At 38.8% G+C, this 14,367-nt stretch overlaps 1 protein-coding gene across 1 annotated transcript in view; it reads left to right on the forward strand.

Annotated features, from left to right (window-relative positions):
• Positions 1–14,157, forward strand: part of LOC144500597 (26S proteasome non-ATPase regulatory subunit 11) — a 72,145-nt gene extending 57,988 nt beyond the window's left edge. Inside the window, exons 11-14 of the mRNA XM_078223775.1 lie at positions 1,650–1,685; positions 3,635–3,686; positions 4,473–4,615; positions 13,654–14,157. Coding sequence (XP_078079901.1) covers positions 1,650–1,685; positions 3,635–3,686; positions 4,473–4,615 — 231 coding nt within the window. The 3' untranslated portion in view covers positions 13,654–14,157. The remainder of the gene's footprint in view (positions 1–1,649; positions 1,686–3,634; positions 3,687–4,472; positions 4,616–13,653) is intronic.
• The last annotated feature ends 210 nt before the right edge of the window (positions 14,158–14,367 follow it).

Raw genomic sequence — 14,367 nt, forward strand, 5'->3', positions numbered from 1 at the left:
ACTGGCAAAGTTAATCTCCAAACAGGACAAATCAGCCGTTTGACACTGCACCCATCACCTAAAACATTCACTCCCTCTCCTACTGACAGTGGTGATGGCAGCATGCACTATATTCAAGATACACTGGAACAATTCACCAAGGCTCCTTCGAAAGCATCTTCCAAACCCACAACTTCCATCATTTAGAAAGACAAGGGCAGCAGATGCATGGGGCTGCCACACATGCAAGTTTCCCTCCAAACCATGCAACATCCTGACTTGGAATTATATTACCATGCCTTTACTCAGGGTGACCAACCATCTTAGATTTGGTCCAGTGCCAAAGTGTTCCTTTCATTTTTCACCGGGGTTTGGTCACCCTACCTTTGACACTATAATTGGATCTAAATTATGGAGCTCCCATCCTGCACTCTGGCTGTACCTGCATCACAACTATTGCAGCAGTTCAAGAAGGCAACTCACCACCACCTCATGGGCAATTTGGAATGGGAAACAAATGCTGACCTTGTCAGCGAAGCCCACATCCTATGAAGGAATTTAAGTGTCAGTTAACAGCACAAAACCAGGCTGTTCTGTCCTTTTGAGTCCATTCTGGCTCTCTACAGTGGTCATCTCTGCTTCAGGTTTTTGCCCCATACCATGTAATAAGAAAACAAAGTTGTTCCTCACATTATCTCTCCTGTATCTCTTGCCCAAAACTTTAAATCTGTGTCCCCTTGTTACCATCAGTTTTTGGGAACAGTTTTTCTTTGTCCATCTTATTTGAACCTGTTTTATAATCTTGTACCAGATCTCTTCTCGACCTCCTTTGTTCTAAGGAGACTAACCTCAATTTCTTCAACCTAAACTTGTAGGTGAATTAATCTCTGGAACCATTCTAGTAATTTTAATTAATTAATGGGCTTGGCCATCCCTAATTGCCCTTGAACTGAATGACTTGCTTGGTCATTTCAGAGTCAACCACATTGCTGTGGGTCTGGAGTCAAACCTGGCCAGACCAGGTAAAGGACCGCAGATTTCCAGGTGGGTATTTAAAACAATTGACAATGGTTTCATGGTCATCATTAGAGTTTTTAATTCCATTTGCTGTGGTGGGATTTGAACCCAGGTTCCCAGAATGTTACCCTGGGTCTCTGGTTTACTAGTCCATTACGCCACCATTTCCCCCTCACTCTTGAGGACATTCGCACACTTCCTAAAATGAGGTGACTGGAACTGCACACATTACGTTAGTTGTGGTCTAACCAGAGCTTTATAAAGGATCAGCATTACATTACTATCCTGCTTTTGTACTCATTACTTTTATTTATGAAACCCATATGCTTTGCTAACTCGTCAAATGTATTGCCATGTAAGGTTGCCATTACTTTCAGACTGCCTACTGTTGTTTAATAAAGGCTCACTACTGTAAATATTTAAATTGTCATTTTGAATATTTTGTTATATCCACTTTTAGAAGTAGTAAGAGTGTAATCTCTTTGGCAAACGCTCTTGAACATTAAGTTGAAAGATGCAGCTTGTGTTGATTGTGTTTTGAAGATCCTTGCATGCCATTATGGCACATGATTTGCAACTGTTTCTTTTAATCCTGCCTTTTTAGTCGTGATCTGGAGATAGCAAAATAAAATGCTTTTTTCTTAATCTTACAGATAGAGCACATAGCAAGTATTATAAAACTATCTAAGGTAAGTTATCATTAATATTTAAGCAGGGAATGCAGAGCTGTGAATTTTGTTGATGTTGGTCTGAATCTTCAGCTTGACTTGCTTTCATCTCGGGCATAAGAGCGAGGACTGCAACCTCAGTCCAAGATTAGAACATATAATCTTCAGTGGATTGTTGAGGGAAACATTAAAATGAAATTTGCACTGTTTAGATCTGGTGGTTCAGATGAGAATTAAAAAGTTCAGTAAAAAGTCATTAAACATCATTTAAAAAGTTGCCATTATCTTATTCAAATATTATGTCATTGCAACATTCATCCCTGAGCCAACACGCTAAAAGTAGATTAACTAGTCATTGATTTTATTATTGTCGGGGGTGATCTTGCTGCAAGTACAATGACTGCCATGCTTCCCCATGTGTACATCTTTTCAAAGTAATTCATTTTGGTCTGCATGTGCTTAAAAGCATTTCAAAAGGTACTATAAAAATATAAGTTTATGTTGAAAATCTGCTTGATGCTTTTCTGCAGCAGCAACCTTATTGAGATGCCGCTAAAACTAAATGACCCCAAGCTGAAGCACTCTTCAGTTCCCTGGTGCTTGACTAACTGCAGTTGAATCTTTCAGACTAGGAAAGTCCCATGTAATCCTCTTCCTTTTGTTTAGTCAGTTGACCCTTGGCAAAAGTGCTACAATTAGCTTTGGCTAAGGTGGGCAATTGGGCAGCATTCGTGCACTTAAGTTTATCCAGGGACAAACTCCACTGCCCCCAAATTCTCCTGATGGAGTAGCCAGATAATACTCTAAACGTTAGACTTTACTCGAGAATAATAGACTCTGGAGCTGATTCCCAGCAGGGAATTAACACCACCAAGCAGAAAGGAAATTGGGGATTAAAACTGCAGTATAGTTCAGTTACTATAACGAATTATCTTTCACAACAATTATTGGGTTAATTTAAGATATTCTATAAACTGATGTTTTCTCAAATATTTGAATCTGCACATTCTGTAACAAAGCGAGATCCAAAGTAATGAAACAAGAGAATTATTTACACTCCCTATTGTAATCTGGTTTCTGAAAGTTTTCTAATTTGATACAGTGAAACTATAAAAGTTTCAACCTCCAACTGGCATCCTTCACCTTGTGAGAAACAAAAATAGAACCGGGTTATCTCCTTGCTCTACAACTGAAGGTCTTATTTTTGATTCTTTTTCTAGGGGAAAAACAGTAGTCTTTATAAAAAGCAGTTTTATTTTTAGTTATGCTATGTGGCAACTGGCCTCACAATCACACTGCACTGTTTCTCAAAGCCAAGCAAATGAAATTCACCTTGTCTCCCAGCGCCATTACTACTCAGCGTTCCCACTGGAGCAATGAGGGTGTTCTGAGTTGGGAGTGAATTATATGACATTTTTTAGTGCTGTATTAATTTTTCTGTTGTTGACAATGCATAAGAGTGCAGATGGCTGGTTTTATAATATGTAGTGATTCAATCACTGACCTCATGAGGTTATGTCCCAAGTAGTTCTGAGTTACAAACACAATAACACTCTTGTCAATGAGTCTCACGTTTTTATCCAGGCTTTGGAATTGAGCAAATTCACTGCTTGTTTGATTTAGGGAATTCATAATGGGGAAATGTTTTAATTAACTTCACGTCTATATCCATCCATGAGGTTGATGGTTAAAGCTATTGACCCAAGTGCTACTGAAATGATGACACTGTAACAGACCATCAAGTAAATTGATAGTTTCATTTTATCTAGAAACCTGCTAAGCTTCCCAATTAGTTATGTCGTTCCTTGGAAACTTGATTCGACTGATTTTTGAAATGCCATCCGCTCTGGTTCAGCCAAGATGGCAAAAGCCTTGGCAATTTTGTCCTGGATAATTCTACCAAAGTGACATATCTTCAGCTGGACAACTGTAAAATGCAATGTGGAGCTAACACTGTCCTGTAATTCTAGGGTGATGTGGAAAGGAAACTCTCTCAAATGATCTTGGACAAGAAGTTTCATGGTAAGTGTTGAACAATTTCTATATTGAACACAGGAGAAGCTGCAACAAAGTTAAAATCATACCCAGCTCTGACACGCACAATAATTGAAGCAAAAAAGAATTTTCCATGTAATTGGTTTAACTACATAACCTGGTCATGGTTGCAATTACAATTTTAAATGCAATATCTTTAAGGGCTAAAATTTTTGTCGAGTTACTTTTTATCTCTTCTCTTAGTCCTCAATAATTCATCTCAAGACACGTATGATTTAAACTTTGATCACATCTCTTGTTTGAAATAACTTTTTACCTGTTCCAGATGGGACGGAAGTACTAGCTGCAAGTGGCATTTTTGTTCCAGTATGCAGTTCCGTACTGCATGTCCTACAATATTCCTTTTGGCTGTTAGAAATGCCGTGCAGAATCTTAGATCGCTTTATGTTTAAAAATAAGTTAAATGGGGTGATTGCTTTTTATTGCCTTTAACCCTGTACATATTAGGATATTTTAAGCTATTAAAATAACCGACTGACCTATGGTTACTAGTGTGGGCAAATTGTCTCGAAGATTTGTTGGTATCGAAGGAACCAACCTCATCAGTATAATTAATCGAATAACATTGCTGTTCTCGATTGTATAATTTCACACTGGAAATTGTACATTATGTACCTTTTCCGGTATTGGATTGATGCTTCTTTAGATTTTAAAAAATATATAGTAATCCTAGCAAGGTAACTAGAAGATAAAAATATTCCTAGCGTGTTCTATTTCAGATCACATTTGTATTTTTTCTTGTATTTACTTCAGGTATTTTAGACCAAGGCGAGGGAGTCCTGATTGTGTTTGATGAGCCTCCAGTAGATAAAACATATGAAACTGCGCTTGAAACAATCCAGAATATGAGTAAAGTAGTGGACTCGCTCTACAACAAGGCAAAAAAGCTAACATAGGTGAGTGTAATATAATGTGAGAGACAGCATCCCTTTTGTAAAATAATCCTGTATAGGTGTAGCTGACGTTATGTGTCGTACCCAGCGGATATCTATGGTTCATACTGGAGGGTAATGCATTATTCATATGGAAGTATGGTTTCATTCCATGAAATTGGACATCGTGAAATGTTTTCTCTACTTTCAGTTTGAGCGGCTGCCTGGCGAGGCAAAAATCCAGCAACGGGCCTAGGCATGTGAGCCTGTTACAGCTGATATTAATTTAAAGACCAAAAGATTAAATATGTACCTTTCACAGTCACATTTAGGAACCACAATAGAATTCAAAGGGATCATTCTACTTCTACCATTTTTCTAATCAAACAAAACAACTTTCATTTTGAGTGTGGTTAGCTTGCACCATCAATTTATCTTGCTCAAACTCTATTTTGTTCCCCTCTCCCAACAAGTTGGGGTAGCAATCCCAATCAATTAATTTTGTCTCTTTCTCACAGCCAGATAATCAGCATTTATAATGCATTAGAAATGTATTCTTTGGACCTGTTTTATATCTACCTGTTAAATTTTAAATTCCAGTTTCTATGTTTTATAATAACTTGTCATACTATAATTATACACATCAGCCAGTGGAGACTGTGCACAATGCAATTCTTTCTGCACTCTGTCCAAATATCCACCTTTCACCCTGCTTTAATGTTAGCCCTTGACGCCCTATGTGGGAAATTGGTTAATATTTTTAAAAATCTTACAAAAGTGCACACTTTTGTTAGATATTCCTATGTCTGCATTTATATTGAAAGTGTGTATATAGATTAGTCACAGTGTAATTACAGCAATGTTGGAGCCTCAGTTTGGGGTGTCTCCGCTTCTTCACCTGTACTGCAGAGAAAATCCAAGTACTATTATTGCTTCCTGAGTTGCCGAGCATTTTGCTGTCTGACCAGGGGACAGAATGAAACATTTTAAAATAAGGTCTGAATTACCCTAGTAAAATTGAAACTTGGCATACTATCCTGCAGGCAAATTCAAGCCTGCCCTCCAGATCTACTTCATTTAAACACTAAAATAAAAACAATTTTTGTGGATGCTGGAATTTTGAAATAGAAACAGAAAATGCTAGAAATACTCAGGAGAGGCAGTGTCTGTGAAGGGACAAACAGGTAATATTTCGAGTTGTATGTGACTCTTCTGAACAGAAGGAAGATGCTGTTGAAGTTTGGAGGGGGTGGGGGGGAGAATTAAAAGGGAAAGTTGGGTAGAGGGCAGGAGAGATTAAATGGCAGATCCAAATGGATAAAAAGCAAAGGGAGTGGTAATCGTAAAAGAAACAAGGATTTGTTCAGAGTGAGTCTGAATGGCAGGATAATGAACACTGTCTGAAAGCAAAAATATGAAAAATAAGATTCAAATTAGCACAGCAAAAAAAAAATCAAAATGGGAGACAACTTTCACGTCGAACTCTGAACCCAGAAAGCTTCAAAATGTCTAATCAGAAGATGAGGTGCTGTTTATCGAGCTCTTATTCAGCTTCACTGGGGCACTGCATCAGGCAAAGGACAGAAATGTGACTGAGAGAGCAAGCTGGTGATAAAATGGCAAACAACTGGAAGCTTGGGTCAAGTTTAAAGACTGAGCAGAGGTACCCCACAAATCAGTCACCCAATCTGCCTTTGATCCACCTCATGTTGAGGAGACCACATTGAGAGTAGCGAATATGTCATGCTGAATTGAAGGAAGTTCAAGCAAATCATTGCTTCACCTGGGAGAAGTGGGTGGGGGGGGAAGGAGGTGAAAGAGCAGGTGTTACACCTGCAAATACATGTGAACGAGCCGAAAGAAGGCGGCGAGGGTGATTGAGGAGTGGAGCAGGGTGTTAACAAGAGAATATCAGTCTCAGAATGTTGACAGGGGAGGGGAGAATGTATTTGGTATTGGCACCATGCTGGAGGTGGTGGAAATGGCAGTGGCCAAATCTTTGAATATGGAGGTTGGTGGGGTGGAAAGTGAGCACAAGGGGAACCATGTTGCAGTTCTGGGAGCGAGGGGAAGGAGAGAGACTGGATGAGAGTTAAAATAGAGTACACTCGCTGTTCAATTCATATGTGCAATACCACTGGTATATTTATTATATACGCTAACTGGAATTAACCTCTCTTACGCAGTCCATTAAGTTGGAGGGGTTACAGAGAGGGGGTAACTTTTCTACCCTTCAGTGGCATCAGCTCGAGGCAGTGTTTCTGGCGTACACACCAGCAAAAAGCAATTGAATTGAAGCTACAATGCTAATGAAGCTAAAATATTTTATAGAAAGATATTAAAACAAAATATTTCATATTATTTTAAACAAGACTCCTGCCTTATTTGTCATAGCAATCCTCTTGTAACTGGACTGTTTCAATGCGGAGATAGATTTTTAGTTCTCCACTAAAAACCAAGAGGCCATACAGTTTGTGAGAACAGGATTTGAATGATTAAATGTGTTGCACCAAGCTCATCCAGGTTATAATGTCCTCTTGGTTTGAATTTATAATTTCTGATTATCTTTTTTTTCAATTAACTGATTACATTACTATCTTCCTCCTCATAATGGTGCTTACTGACATGGGCTATAATTCCATGAGTGAGGCACCTTTTAGATTCCATCCTCAATATGCGTGAGCCCACCAAGTCTGGAGCTGGTTGACCAGCCATCAGCATCCAAGCTCATTTAAGATTCCCACATGCACACATTTCAAATTAATTAAATTTGAAGGATTTGAAATCTAGTTCTGTGCTACAGGATTAGCCCTTCCTTTGATGGATTTTTATTAGTGAATATCATCTGTTGGGAAATCACTTTCTTCTGTTCGTTTGTTAGCCTTTCATCTTGTGTATGCAGCATACATAACCTAGAGATTTTACAGCATTTTATTACATTAGCAGAGAGGAAATTAGACCACATAAAGGCAGCCTTGATGGAGTCATGACAGGAGTCAAAATCTCCACATGTTTTCCCATCATCTTGGGAGCAGATTCTAATTGCCATAAGTGTTATTTTCTTCTCTCTCTCCCTTATGTTCTATATGGTATTAAAAATGTTCAGATTGTAGATTGCTCCCAGTGTTGATGCTTGAAATGTGCTTAGTGTGGGCCAATCATGTGGCTCACAAAGACTAATTAAATACCTAAAATGGAAACACAATCTGAAGGTTCCCCTATAAACGTTGCTTTTGTGTTGCACTGGCATTAAAAGCGAGCTTTCGGAGCACTGCTCCTTCACTCACTTGATGAAGGGGCAGTGCTCCGAAAGCTTGTGCTACCAAATAAACCTGTTAGACGTTAACGTGGTGTTGTGAGACTACTTACTGTGCCTATCCCAGTCCAATGCCAGCAACTCCACATCATGATTCAAGTAGCTCAAACCCAACATCCTGCCTGCTGTACCTTTCTTTAAGCCAGCTTCCAACTGCTTGCTTTGGTCCCAATCTACCACCTATTCACTCGACGCTAGTCTATAAAAAGCAAACGAGTCTTTTGTAGGTTTCCTAATGATCACAATTACTTCATTGTGTTGTGAAACCTTTGTCTTAAAAACGGTCACTTTCATCTGTCCATTGGTGTTCTTATTAATCATTTGCTGAGAGGTCTCCTGAAGTAATGCTCCTTTTCAGTGAGGGAAATTAATTTTGTAAGTAATCAAGCTTAATTGACCAGAAATAAATTACCCTGTCATGTTGTTAGAATTTTGTGCTGTTCTATCATAAAGCATTACAAAATAATGCTTCTTTCCTCTAGAATAGCAGTCAGTACAAAAGGGATGCTTCTACCAGCACGTAAATAGACAGAGTGGATTCTTTAAAGATATGTTGATGTATGTTTATAGGTTCAGGGCAAGGTTTGATTATTTGACAAGTTCTTTGTAACTGAGTTTAGAGAAGAGAAATCTGACAAAATATTAGAAAAGGAGGTGGTATTGAAAAGGCCAGCCATGCTAAGGGCAGATAGGTCACCTGGTCAAAATGGCTTGCATCCCAGGTTGTTAAAGTAAGTAATGGTGGCAGGAGTAGATGTCTTTCCTTTAATCTGTTATACTGCCCTAGATTTGAGGGAAATACCAGAATATTGGGCAGTGGCACATGTCCAGGAAAGCGTGCAAGGCCAGTCCAAACAACTGCAGTAGCTAAAGGTTTTGGAATCCATAATCTGGGTGAAGTTTGACTTTAGGACCAACCAACACATTTGTAAAAGGCAGATCGTGTTTGACTAATTGATTTTTAAAAAAAAATAACATGGTTGATGAAGGGAATGTGGTGGATGTTGCCTGTACGAATTTTAAAAACTTTTGAAAAGTGCCACTTAAAAAGGCTAGATAACAAAATTGAGGTTTGTAGAATAAGTATCCAGTTGGATAAAAAATTGACTTAATGACAGAAACATGAGTAGAGGGTTGTTTTTTAGACTGGAGGGAAGTGAACAGTGGTGTTCCCCAAGGGTCAGTGTTAGGACCATTCATTTTTTAAATTATATATTTATGGCTTGGATTTTAGAATAAAGGGTGAATTTTCTGAATTTGCTGATGATACCAAACTTGGAGTGACAAATGTAAGGATGATATGAATTGCTTGCAGCAGGACACAGGCAAGCAGAATGGCCAGAGAGCAAGGTGATGCATTTTGGCTGAAGGGCTAGTGAGAAGCAGTTTCGACTTAATGGCATAATTCTAAGGCGTGTTATGCACAGAGTACGTGTGCATCGATCTTTGAAAATGGCAGGACATGTGGTTAGCAAAATTTTTGGGTTTCACAAAGGGAGGCATTGAGTAAAAAAGCACGGAAGTTATGCTGAACCTTTTATAAAGCTCTAGTTAGGTGCCATCTAGAGCTTTGGATCCAGTTCAGGTCATCACACCTTAGGATGTGAATATCCTTGAGAAGGTGCAGGGGCAATTGACCAGAGTGGTTCCAAAGATGGACGGATTTTTGTTAAGATTAGGTTGGAAAGGCTGGGCTTGTTCTGTTTGAAGAAAATGAGATTGAGGGAAGATTTGATAGAGGTATACAAGTTATGACAGGCTTGGATAAAGTTTGAATGGGAAAAGCCCTTTCTTTGGCTAATGATAGAAGGTCCAGGTACGTGGGTTTAAGATTTTGGTGAAGAGATGCAGGGGGAATGTGAGGAACATCTTTATGCAGGAAATGTCAATGACCTGGAACACACTGCCTGATGTAGAAGTGGAGACGGTCAGTAATTTTGAAGCAAATTAGATGGACACTTGAAGGAAATAAACTTGCTACAGGGATCTGGGTGAATGGGACTGACTAGATTTCCCGCCTCTTCTCTCTCTCTCTTCACTCACCCTCTCGCCAGCGTAATAAAGTTAGCAACCAAATTTATGCTCTCTAATTCCATGATAACACTTCTGAGCTCAAATTCTGCACACAGCTTGAGGCTGGGATTTCCGTAGCCTGGTTTAATGCATGTCTTGTGTAGCATTCAATTGGCCATCTCCAACTATCTTGTATATAAATCACATCAGCACTCATCAGAACCTTGAAAGAAATTGGCTCTATATTTTTAGTGCGGTGTTTAATTTACTGCTTTGACAAGTGAGGGAGTTCTCTAGGGTCTTGGCTGGAGATCAAGGTAAGGCAGTGGCTTGGAAACCTTTCCCAATTTAATCGATCTTTGAGTGAATTTATATGCAGATTTCGCTATACACCTAAGTGGCACAAATTTGTGGGAAACTCTCAACCACAGTAGCATCCTAAATATAATTTATCTAGAAATATAAACTTGCTGCTTTGCAGGTCAAATGATTATAATGCTGGCCTGCTGTTTCATAGATATCTGAGAATGGCATTTTGGACTTGCTGTGATTAATTTTGAACATTATTAAACCTTGATTTGGTTCCTTTACTCCCTTCCCATAAATATACCACAACTTTAAAGTCTTTACGTTAACTGATCTCAACTGTCTTGTCATCTTTTACACACATTTGGAAAGATGTGCTGCTTTGAAGCTGTAGCTTAGTTCAGGGAAAGGTCAATTTATATGTGTGCAGCCCACTGTCAGATCTCACCGAATGCAGATCAGCAATACATGTTGGTTTGAAATATTATATGCACCCACATGAACTTCCTTTCACACTTCAACTAGCCCAATCAATGTATTCTTCTCCTTTCTCCTTCATGTGTTTGTCTAATTTCCCCTCAATAGACTGTGCTGGTTGTCTCAACTATTCCTTATTGAATTTATTACTGGATATCTTGTAATTAAGGGTCGTAGTCATGGTCTCTTCAAGTGGAAACGTCCGTGTCTGTCTCATCCAGCTTTTTAATAATCTTGACGATCTCTATCAGGTCACCCCTCAATCCTTTCTTGTCCAGAGTAAATAGCCCCAGCCTATTTCAGTCTTTCCTGATAATTCTAACCTTTCAGTTCTGGTATTATAGTGAGTGTTTTTATACCTTCTCCAGTATTTCTATGTTCTCCTTCTAATATGCAGGCTAGTACACAGTACTCCAAGTGTGGCCCGTAAGGTTTTACAAAAGTGAAATATAAAATGTTGTTTTTCAGTTTTATCCCTCAAGAAAGTAACCAGTGTTTTGCTTTGTTATGGCTTTATTAACTGGCACCTTTACTGTGGTAATCTATCCTTCTGGTCCCCTACCAAATGCTCATTTCCCAAAGAGCATGTGGCCTCCTTTGCTCTCCATGACACTTATCTATATTGAAATCTATTTGCCAGTTACGTACCCATTCTGCAAGTTTATTGATGTCTTCCTGCAGCTCTTCAATGTTGACTACAAATCTGCAATTTGGTGTGATTTAAACATTTTCAAGTTGTATACCTAATTCTCTGGTCCCAGCCAAATCTTTTGCACGATATCATTTCTTACCTTTTTGTCAGTCTGAGTGACAATCTTTCATCCCCTACACACTCATCTTGTAGCCAGCTTGCAATCAATTCTAAGACTCGTCCCCTGACTCCACATGTTCTGACCATAGTCACATGTCCAATGTGTATCTTATCAAAGGCCTTTGGAAATCCAAATATATTATGTCTGAATTACTCTTATCCACTCTTTCTGTTACTATCTCAAAAGAATTTAGTACGGTTGATCAAACATTTTTCCCTTTTGAGATCCGTGCTGACTATTCATTATATTTTCAGTTTCTAGATGTTTTCCTATTGCACCTTTTGACCATTGCCTGAATTACTCATTGTGTAATAAATGCCTTCGATTCACACAGCTTAAGTTATCCACCAGCAAAGGCAAGTTATTTCTTTGGATTCTTCTGTCATTGGATGTACAGAGCACAGATAGTTAGAACCTCAGATGACTAACCTGGCACCTTATTACTGTTACAAATGAGGATACTCCATGACGTGATGTTATTGGGTGCGAGACTAACTCCTCAGTCTCTAACCATGTTGCTGGAGTGAGGTGGGGCCCTGTGTCTATATTTACTGTTCCAGTTTAGTATTAGTGCAAACCCCACTTTTCTTCTGTCATAGCTGGTGTGTGATTCCAGGCTTAGATGTGTGAATGTCATTTCTGGATGTTTGAGTATTTTAAACAAGACTTTAGGTTTGAAAAATATGAGGCACAGTCATCAATGATTTTTAGTGAATAATATGTGTAGCATTGTTTTTCCATGCCCAAAATACTAAATTTAAGCCATTGCAAATAAAAAGTAATGTTTCAGGTTCATTTCTGTTTTGTTTATTAAACAAATGTTTTATTTAGGGAATTGCAAATTTTATTAAGTTGAGAATTTGCAATGACAGTTAATTGTATTTTCATTTTTTTAATAAAAAGCAGATTTCAGTTTCTGACATTTGTAAAGTTTGTATTCACTTGGTAATTAAGAACAAAAATGATTGATAAAAGTGAGACCAAAAAAGTCATCTGGTTATTTTGTTCATAGAATAGTTGGGCATGAAAATTACTGTACTTTGAAATTAAGAGTAGTGACCATGAATTTGGCATGGTAGAGAGATTTTGCCTTCAGCACAGAAGATTGGATGTAGAGTCTGAGATTAGGGGTGGGATTTTCCAGCTATGTTCACCCCAAAACCGGAAAATCCCACCCAAGATCAATGGATGTTTACATGGCTCCCCCCTGCCCCAGGATGGTAAAATTCCACCCTAGGTTTGTCGGCTGACCTACAAACTGAAATAAACGACTCCTGATCTGCCTCTTAAACAGCCGAACTTAAATTTTAAGGTTACATCCTCCTGTTCTGGATTTCTCTGTCCACAGAAATAGTTTATCTGTCTCCTCCAATGAATCCCTTTATCACTTTCTATTATATCATTTCTCAATCTTCTAAAATCAAAGGAAAACAAACCAAGTTAATATAACATTAATTTAATTAAATTATAACAATTTAACCTGAGTATTAAGGGCGGCATGGTGGCACAGTGGTGAGCGTTGTTGCCTCACAGCGCCAGGGACCTGAGTTCACTTCTAGCCTCGGGTGACTATGAAATTTGCACATTCCCCCTGTATCTGCGTGGGTTTCCTGTCCTCCAGGTGCTCCGGTTTACTCCCACAGTCCAAAGATGTGTGGGTAAGGTGGATTGGCCATACTAAATTGTTCCTTCGTGTCAGGGGGGGATTAGTGGGGTGAATATGTGGGGTTGCAGGGACAGGGCCTGGGTGGGATTGTTGTTGGTGCTGGCTCGATGGGTCAAATGGTCTCCTTCTGCACTGTAGGGATTCTATACCTTTTTTGAAGTTCTAAAGAGACAATCTGGTCCAGATGGTGTCCATTTTCAGCTCGCAGTCTGTTGAGCGCATTGTCCCTGTGGCTGTTATAATGGCTAATGGACCAAACGATAACCTCCTTCGGTATCAAATCAGTTTGTGACAACTTAGACCGATCAATTTTTGGTGGTGGCAAAGATGATTTGTCTTTTTTTTTTCCTATGAGAGCTGTGCTGTGTGTTCAAGTAGATTTTTCTTTGACTATAAAGTATGTAACCAATTTCAGCTTTGTCAGCCCGGCATTTGTGCAGCTTATTTAGCTGTTTTGTTTTTCCTCCCACAGAGAGCAACTGTGTTCCAGAGAGTTGGACTGTGTGACAGAAGAGAACGGAGCTTGGAGAAATGCTAGGATTTTTTCAGTGTGTCCTACTTTCAGTCTGAAAGTTTTTAAATCCCTCGTCAAACTCATTCTGTTCAGAACAAGTTTGTTCCGGTTTGATGTAGCCTTTAGCCAGCAGGTTATCAGGGGATGGTATGACATTTTTTTAAAAATCCTTTGTCATATTTTGTCCTGCTCTTCATTCTATTGAGGGTTTAACCAAACTCTCGCTTTGTTATATCCAGAGGTTTTTGGTTGACCGTTGACCCATGCTGTCTCTGGACCTGGCTGACATCACACTGCTTTTGACCTGACTTGTTTTCCAACAGTTTCCTACACATGCCGTCGCTGTTTTGGTTCTTGCCATCAATATCAAATGTACAAACGGTTCTTGCTAACCAACAATTATCAGGTATATCTGATGTTCAGATGAGTTCATAAATAAAGAAGAAAACATTTTTTTTCAAAGTGTGATGTGTGCTTTTATTTTTAGATTTCTAAATTAGTTTTGACGAGAAAGAGCAAAACCTGTGCGAAAAACTGTGTATATTGACTATTGGAATTCACAGGTATCAAAGAACCTTATTTTGGCTTCCCCACAGATGTCTGAATATTTTGAATGCAATGTTATTGATGAGTCATTCATAGTGTACATATTTTCTGCTTTATTTGTGAGCG

The sequence above is a fragment of the Mustelus asterias genome, chromosome 11 (assembly GCF_964213995.1).
Source record: "Mustelus asterias chromosome 11, sMusAst1.hap1.1, whole genome shotgun sequence".
Taxonomy (NCBI): Eukaryota; Metazoa; Chordata; class Chondrichthyes; order Carcharhiniformes; family Triakidae; genus Mustelus; species Mustelus asterias.